General features: G+C 39.9%; 2 protein-coding genes across 2 annotated transcripts; both read right to left on the reverse strand.

Annotated features, from left to right (window-relative positions):
* Positions 1-1,523: 1,523 nt before the first annotated feature.
* Positions 1,524-4,609, reverse strand: cox5aa (cytochrome c oxidase subunit 5Aa). Its single transcript, XM_071513942.1, has 5 exons — positions 4,463-4,609; positions 3,382-3,498; positions 2,020-2,141; positions 1,768-1,885; positions 1,524-1,673 (listed from the first exon to the last, which is right to left on the reverse strand). The coding sequence occupies exons 1-4, from the start codon at positions 4,533-4,535 to the stop codon at positions 1,772-1,774; spliced, it is 426 nt and encodes a 141-aa protein (XP_071370043.1). The 5' UTR covers positions 4,536-4,609; the 3' UTR covers positions 1,524-1,673; positions 1,768-1,771.
* Positions 4,610-6,778: 2,169 nt separating this feature from the next.
* On the reverse strand, positions 6,779-7,420 carry rpp25a (ribonuclease P and MRP subunit p25, a). Its single transcript, XM_071514156.1, has one exon. The coding sequence runs from the start codon at positions 7,418-7,420 to the stop codon at positions 6,779-6,781; it is 642 nt and encodes a 213-aa protein (XP_071370257.1).
* Between the last annotated feature and the right edge of the window lie 1,747 nt (positions 7,421-9,167).

Genomic DNA, 9,167 nt, shown 5'->3' on the forward strand with positions numbered 1-9,167 from the left:
TGGTTTTGGTCAACATATCAACAAAGTAGTTTGAATACTAGTTCACAATCATAAAGGGCAAATCCCCTTTTCTCTTAGAATGCTATGTAGGCCTTTGGGACCACTGTGGTACTAAATCATTCACATTATTCCCTTTTCATGTTTTTTCTCCAATGAAAACTAGTTATGTAGAAGTATGGCAAAGTGCCTCCTCCAGCTTCTCTAAAATCACTTTTTCGCATACAGATCAAGACTATTTCTACCAGTCATAACCCCAATCAAAAAGACTTTCTGAATCAGGTGTGCTGCAGGGGAAGCAAGGCGGGGATGCACAGCTGTACCTTTCTCAACTGGCAGGAATCAGCTGTCACTCCTATTTTGCCTTGTAAACCAGTGCTTTGCTTGCAAGGCTTGTTTGAAAATTTTCAGATTGTGAAATCTCTGGAGGCGTGCTTTAAGAAACCTAGAACATTCCAGAGACCTCCTTGGGCAAAGCTGCATCAGTCTGAAAGGTTTTTATCAAGTGATCAACAAATTTAGGTCTGAATCCTTCTTCCTCACATACCATTAAAATGCAGCTTTGCACGTCATGTCATGTTGTAAGCAAGTCAAAAGTCACTATACCTACTAATCCCATAACAGCTTTTCAGGCTTGATAAATATGATGAGCCTAAGCTTTGGTGAAACCATTGTGTGCAACTCCAAATCATTACACAATTTTTAAATCATTTAAATAATGGCAAATGCTGAGATGGAAAGAGCATTGAAATAATTAACTCAATTAGGATTAATTCAACAAATTTTGCAAGTCAGAATAGCTTACTATAAAGTCCATTATTTGTTTGTTTTTTTATGAAAAAAACCCCATTAACATTTTGCCCATATTCCAAAATTGTCCAGGCAATTATTCAATTTACACTGTACACTTACAGGCCTAACCCTCTAATAGTTTGACAGATAAGCCTGGGGGGCATTTTCTGCTCATAACAATAAAGCTAATATTAATGTTAGAATGTGAAGGCCAGAATATGTATTACAGTATTTCTGTAAATGGCATATCATTCTCTCAAAATACTGAAGCTCCTACTGAAAGCACTCAAGTTACCGTGGACCATGAGAATTGTTCCACATTCACAAAATCTGACTGTCCTGGCCATGTAAATAAATGAACTCTAAAAACTGAGTAGTCACCTGTAATATCCTTCCTGGCAATATTCCAGTTCATAATAAACGTAATAAACGTATAACCCATGTGCCGTTTCAACAAGTTTATTTTACCATCATGTAATTTTTCCCTGAAATGAAAACAGATGTAAGAGATTTAACCAGAATTAAATACAGTAAGATGATTTTTACATTCATGACAAATGCTGCTCCCTGGTGGCAAAACATGACTCACACAAGAATACCCAGACGCACTAGGTGACTGGGACAACATGCACCTTCATGTGACCTACTGTACTCCATCAAAGCAACCTGCAAGTTGCTTTAATAGAGTACTCAAACTATTTAAAAACACCCCCAAATACTTGTGCGACACTCAATAAAGATACATTTTTCCTTTATTAGGTTCATCAATATTTTACAAGCAAAAGAACTTAATAAAGGCCTAATTAAATATCACACATATTATATGAGGCAAAGATTGAAGTACAAGGTTTCTGTGTCCCGGGGATCCACCATTGTTAAGAGATCTGGAAGAAACATACAACAGAATTTCTGTTAGAATGACATCTTGTGACAGATCTGAAAATAACATATTGCTGATTAGACAATTTCAACACCTACTCTTCTATAATTTGTCAATGCCGAGCTCTTCAGGTGTGGAGATTCCCAGCTCATCTAGCGTTGGCCGCAGCTCTTGAATCAGGTATGGGTAGATCTCTTTGTGGGGGCCGGCTTTGTCCTGAGGAAACAGCAAATGGTAATACACCAATCATCACGAATTGATGAGTAACAACTACAAAGATGTTGGGTCGCAATTTGTAAATCATGAACGAAATCATTTCTGAAGCGTCGTTACTTGATCTTTTCTCTCACCTTGACCGCTTCCAAAATTCGGATGGCACTAGCCAAGTCATCTAACCTCCGACAGGCTCTCAGAGCTGCCTCAAGAATCTTTGGTTCAGGTACCAGATCATAGCCGATCAATGTGTTCATCCCTGAAAGATGGAATTATATTCATCAATTGAAGGGCAGACACAAAGCAACATTTTCATTATCAGCCTTACTTCCATCATTCCACATCTGCCTCATGTTATCTCAAAGCTTAGGTCTTCTAGAAGTCTTCTGATGGACAAAAATAATCTTTGTATACCAAACTTGTATATTTCAAACATTTATTGTGTAGTTAAAATGACTTGATGGAACAAATCTTGATCTACACTCAGATGCTGTTTAGCAAACCAACCTGATTTGAAACACTACTTGAAGAATTGTAGAAATATGTTACAATGCAGGGTTAAACAACAAGGAGTACATGATGAGATCCTCTTAAGGCCAGTCGACTGGTCCGTCAGTGGCCCTACTGGGCCGGTTACGGAAAAGTTTCTGGTCTTACCATTTCTCACGCGGTAATAAGCCTGTTATCTTTGTCTCTCTCACAGTTTTGCTTTTTCTGACCCATCAGATTGCATGCCATTTCAGAGTAAGAAAGGGATCCAGCAGCGGAGAGGGTTGTGTGGAGTGGACATGGTGGCAGCTACTTCAAATTATACAGAGCACAAAGTAAAAGGCTGTTTCTTTCGATGTGAACGCAACATCTTCCTTGAGTTGAAAATGAATCAATTCCGCACTGATAATATGATAATAAGAGCAAACACACACTCTATGCCCATGACAAGAGCCGGCAGCAACTAGCATGTATGTTGGAAAAGCAGCTAGCAAAAAAAACCTTATTAAGTCCAATTAATGTAATGTCAAGTTGTAAGATGAACCAACCTGACAAGTTTCTACTCTGGTTTTTGTTTGTTCACGTTTTGGTGGTCACATTTACAGAAAAGTTTCTATCAGTTATGTGGCTCATACATGAGTAAGTACTTTGGAATTTTACAAATTTGTTAAATCATACCTTTAAATTCAAATTATACTCAATAATTTACTTTTGTTTATTTTCCAGTCATCTCACTGTTGCATATTGTGAACATTTTTCAGTAAATACAATTTATGAAAGTAGTTATGTTCACTTTGGGCTGCTAGATAGTATTGAAAATATACTAGGGACAAGCACAACTTTGACATACTAGCCCAACCGGGCAAGTGGAAAAAAATCTTTATGTTGAAACCTACATGAATGTAAACGCTTGTTTAAAATGATGGATTGGGGTTTCAACTTGACATGTCTGTCACTAGAACTTTTTCATTTCCGTAATGTTTTTTTTTGTTGTCATTTATTGCACTTACCTTTTCTCAGTTCCCATGCATCAATGTCTTGCTTGTTGAAATAAGTGATCCAACGGGCATCAAACTCCTCATCTGTCTCCTGCTTCCCATGTGAGTAACACCTCGAGACCAAAGGAGCTACACAATGGAAACAAAAAAACAAAATTGTCAGGTGGGAAACTTGTCATCAAAGTACCTACAGTGGCATCTAGTGTCGACTAATGCAGAAGTGTAAATAGCACACAGTCAAGGGTATCTACGCTACACTCTCACTAAAAGGTGGCTTGCTGTCAAAAAATGTATTCCAGCTGGAGCCTTGCCAATTTGCCCTGACATGACCTAGCTACCAACCAGGCTGGATACACTGACAGCCCAGCAGGGCATTTCACCTTCTGATATGGAACATGGGACATAATTAAAGGCAGACCTTTGAAATGAGTTAGATGATGTCTGCTTAATTAGCTAACGTTGATCTAATAAATTAATCTAACGTTGTCCCATTTAGCTTAGTGACACACACAACTAGCGTTAAAGCAAATCTAGCATCACGTTAGCGAGCAAAGTTTTGGCCAAACCATTATGACAATGTAAGAGTAATGTGAAATTTCTGAGTGTTACTTACTCAGTGATACAATGTAGTTATTTGCTGTACCCAACTATGCTTTAATGTGTCAAGAATATATAGCAACCAGTTGGCTAACTGCTAGTAGCCAAGCTAGCAAGTTAGCTAATAGTATAAACAGCATAGCCACAGGCCCGACTCTGAGCCTTCCAACTGGGTCATGGCAAGGACACAGACAACATTCAACTGAATACTGGAGGAACAGCACACACTCATGTTAAATGTGTAATGGATAGATGGCTGTATTGAACGAAATTCTATCAGTTAACTCCAACACTGAGATGTTTAACTGTAAGCAGTAAGCATTTACAGTACATTAACTGAGCTAACGTTAGCGAGCTAACGCTAGCGAGCTAGCGCATTAGCCAGGCAGGGCGCCGCAATGTGCCGACCGCGACGCTGATTTCCGCTCCAGCTTCACCCTGACCGTGTGTCAGACAAGAAACCATAGTAAGAAATCTTAGCAAAATGGTCAAATACCTTGACACCCTGGTCGCGCACGGGTTAAACTCCGGACACCGGAGACAGAGAGTCGGACGGCAGCTCTGAACATGATGCGGGAAAACCAGCTGCTGCTAGCTTGGGGAACACGAACTGAACGGATAGGATTTTGCTCCTCACGTAGGCGATCTCCGCACTGCGCATGTGCAAACTAAAGTCCGCTTGTTGATGTTGACCTGTACTAGGATGTCTGTTCTGACATTGACCTAGAAATGAAAAGTACATAGATAGTCTATACCAGCGCCATACACCTGTATGATAAGGCTGTCTTTATCTTAAGATGAGTTGGCCCTATTGGGAAATGGACCAAATAAAACATAAACATGTCCATGCATACATTATTACCCTTACAGTACAGGCTACAGCAATTCTATAATACCTTTTAGAAGGATACCATACAAATACTCAGCAAAACGTAAAAAAAAACAACATGCAGCTGCTATAGGTCAACAAGTAGGCTGTACCACAGAAGGTCCTACTGCAATACCATAGGAGATGAAAAATGCCATAAAATATAGCCTAGTCGATATAAGTCACTACTGAGTAACACACACACACACACGCACACACACACACACGCGCACACACACACACACACACACACACACACACACACACACACACACACACACACACACACACTCTATAAGTCCCTGTAGGAATATTATCTGTTTTTGTTAAAGTATATTCTGTCAGCATGATGAAAATGAGAGTTAAATTAAGTTAAGTTAATTCCTAATATTTGGGGTGGGGAAGAGGCTCACTACTGTACATTTCTCATGAATGCACACAAACACACACAACAACTTCTATTTTGTCCCAGTGTAATTCCTCAATAGAAATTTGTGCTCAGTCTTTATTTCATTAGACGTTTGGTTGCAACGTTCTGTTGTTTTTAGTTTCTACCTATTTATTCTGCCAAAACAACTTACCTACTTGAAAACTAGTTTTGTTACAATATCCATTTGTGACGCTTTAGGCCATGTTATTTATTTATTTCATTTTCATAATTTCACTGAACTGTATTTAACCACAACACAGAATCACAGAATAAATGTCTGCCAGATGATGTCACTTGGAGCGAACTCTCATTAACACTGCAGCAAAATGAATTTATGCAAGACTGCTGACAGTTTTGGGACATGTGTGAGGTTATGTGCATAACAAAACAGGTTTGTTTTTACGTGAAATGGCCCGTTTAGAGGTTAAAGTTGCAGTGAAATACTCCTAAACACTAAAATAAGATAACTCCATGTGAAATGTGTGCATTTACTTGATACTTGAGCTTAATTCAATATTATTGCTTGATTGAATATCAATAGATAAGTTTTACTTTAACCACCATACTATTCTAAAGGGGTAAAGGTCTAATTTTACTTCTGTCATAGTCTAAAAGAGCAGAGTCGAGATGCATTTCAGAGCAAGTTTATTTATTTCAGCATTAGGTACATGGATGAAAAGGAACAGCATCAATGTCAAAATCCACCATTGGACAAAAGGTTAGGATAGGTTAAATCAGGCATCAATACTTCTGTTCCAAAGTTAGAAACCAGAGAAACCAGTCTGGAACAAACCTGATCCACTGACCAGATTGACCAAATTGGAGACCAGAGAATTTATGAATATGAAGTCTCTCCCAACGTAGAAAACAGAATAAAGATTCTGTGATGTAAATTTGAGTCGCGCAATTGACTGTGCCACAAACTTTGTGTACTTAATGCTTTACTGACCTTTGCATCAACATGAGCCTCATATAATAGTTATACTTCTACTATTACTAGCCTACTGCTAATAGTAATAACAATAATAACGATAATAATAACATAAAACTACAATGACAACAACAACAATAATAAAATGTATTGTACTTTTCTTGGCAAATATACGAAGTATTGCAAAATTAAAGGGACGAAACAACCACATTAGAAACCCTCTGTATAAGAAAGGGAAGCCTTGCACAGCCGGCTCCATTAAGACGTAGAATCTGAATTCAAACATGTACATTTATTGTAACAAAATCATCCTGGGTAGCATCATCCTTTCCAGTTCAGTCTCTGTGGAGCTGTACATTGCTGCAACTTCACACATTATAAGTTGGGGCAACCTCTTTCATTTTGGCCATTCGAGACAGAAGCAAAATGTCCCAGGACCTATTAATAATTCACAGATGAAATTCAGCTGTGCTCTCCTCTGTAGGTTTATTAAACCTTGATACTGCAAAAACATTTTGTTAAAATATCACTCTGACCGAGCCAAATACATATTGTCAATTTTCTGATATTTCACAGTGTTGAGTCAGATTTTGGAAGTTGAGGGTGAACTTATCCTCCAGTCATCAGGACAGGCTCTCTTGGCGTTACCCGGCGGGTGGTGTGAGGTGGGGCTGCAGGTCGGCCAGAGCAGAGATCTGTGTCTCTCCTTATCCTCTGCGGGAACACTGAGGGTTTGAGGGGGCTGGTACCCGGGCTCCTGTGGGTCCAGTGGGTCTTTGGAGAGCAGGATACTGATAGCAGGGACTGTCCTGTGCATGGTTATACCTGGTACTCCATGTTGTGGACTCTCCCAAACCTCATTCACTGTCTTGTAGTACAGCTTGGACACCTGGTGCAGCCCTCCCACTTTACGTTTCAGAATCTCTACACAGGTGATGGTCTTGGTGACTCCTCTGCCCGATCCTGTGAACACGACCTGTCTCTGTGCCACCCCATCGCTGCCCTTTCCCTCCCCCTGCATGCGAGCTGTTGCAAACCGCAGTAGGTTTCGGATCTTGCTTCCTTCTTTCACCCGCATGTGCAGGATGTCCGCTGCTAGTCCGGGGATGGGACAGGGGCTGGTGTCCTCTGTGCGGCTGACTCTCCTGAAGTTGCTCCGGCCCAGTTTTGGAGGCGAAGATGAAGATGGGACAGTAGGGCTGAATGAAGTAGATTGTGGTTCCATTGCAATGCTGTTTGGTGCATTTGAACTCTTCATCTGACCTCTGAGTTCAGAAATAGCTCAAGAAGCAATGAAAACAGTGCAGGATCCTTGAGATATGATGACGTTTTCTTGTAGATTTAGTTTAAGGAACTAAAAGTTGATCACCTTTGTATTCCAAACTTATGTTGATCTTTTTTCAGTCTTCTGTCCATATTGCAATTCCATTTTGTCCTCTGAGCACTGTGATGATAGTTAGCAGAATGAAGAGGGCATTTCTTCCTCTAACCCCAGAGATGTGAAGGAAAAAGGTGTCCTTGCTCTATTCAGCACTAAGGACAGCTGATGCCAACAAACACATATGAGGCTCAGACAGAGACATGAAGAGCGGGACATAGTGCTCTTAAAGGCACACGCAACATTTTGCTTCATTCAATCATGTCTGTCGCATTCCAGTTTGCTGGTTTTGGAGAAAGGCTTTTGTTGAACCTTTAAGGGCTTAGAGAATGTATTTCTCTGTGTGGATGCTTAAATTATATGGCTGATTAAACATGAGTTAATGAGATTTAACGAGGCATGGAGTTGAAACAATTCTTTGCGCTAATTTAATTTGGTTTTGATTTTTTTTTAAACATTTCGTTGGCATTTTTATTGTGTCTTTTTGCAGATTTAACAGCAAAATACAATCTCACGGAGGTAAAGATGTTAAGAAATTTTTAGAACAGTCATGGCAACATAGATTATGGTTTTCAAGACAACTTCGCTTCTGCACTATCATCAGAGAGCCATATGGTCCTTGAGAAATGTCTGCCTTTGGGCTATTACACCAACTTCACAGTTCTCCTCCTTTTAGCCCATAGCCTGCTGGGCTGACCCAGAAAATGCTTGCTACAAAATTTGTGTTGTGTGCAACTTCAAATGCCTCTTTTGAATCAGGGATGTCTGTGAGGACAATGAAGCCTTAGAAGTGCTACTTTTTTGCCAAACTCGCTGAGAATCATATGAGCTAAACCTGTAAGGGAAGACCTGTTTCCAGATGCTAACAGACCTCTTTTCATATGCTTTCTTCAGAGGAGCTGAGCCAACGGAGGAGGTGAGGAGGCAGCTGTGGGGCTCATATGGAGTCAGCGCACTGTTATAATGATGCATTTCTGCCTCACAGCATGGTATGTACCCCACGCACATTATTCACTGACTCGCACAATGAGCACAGAGTTGTGGTTCTCAGTGTGTGTGTGTGTCAGTGGAGTTCAGAGCAAATACAACCCATACCTGCACATACACACTCATGTACAGACACAATACATGCATTGATCTCTTTGTAGTTGTGAGTGTATGAGACAATTGGTACCCAATAGGTTCCCCCATTGCTCATGAATGCCCATTAAATGCCTATAAGTGAATATATTCACAGCAACCTCACAGTAAAACCCCTTGGCTGTACTTCACTGCAGTCACACCTGCATGTGCCACATTACCTGTTATATTTTCTTTGTGTAAGCTTTTTAAAAAAAAATAGCATACAAATATTTTTGTATGTGGATCTTATGGCACATCTGGTATATTTTGGATTTGTTCAATATCATTTTCCATCAAAGAAGAGTATGTCAGGCTCATGTCAACACATGGGTTCTGACTATGCACCCAGTATCACCCACTATGCACATCTTTACCAGTAGACATTTAGAATTATGACTGTTGACATAACAAATATGGGGTTTTCACTGGCTATTAGTGTTAATGAAAAGGCCCACAGAGAGAGTTGGTGTTT

The sequence above is a fragment of the Centroberyx affinis genome, unplaced genomic scaffold (genome assembly GCF_046629955.1).
Source record: "Centroberyx affinis isolate AG114_WGS23_722 - 3 ecotype Tasmania unplaced genomic scaffold, CSIRO-AGI_Caff_v1 ptg000283l_1, whole genome shotgun sequence".
NCBI lineage: Eukaryota > Metazoa > Chordata > Actinopteri > Beryciformes > Berycidae > Centroberyx > Centroberyx affinis.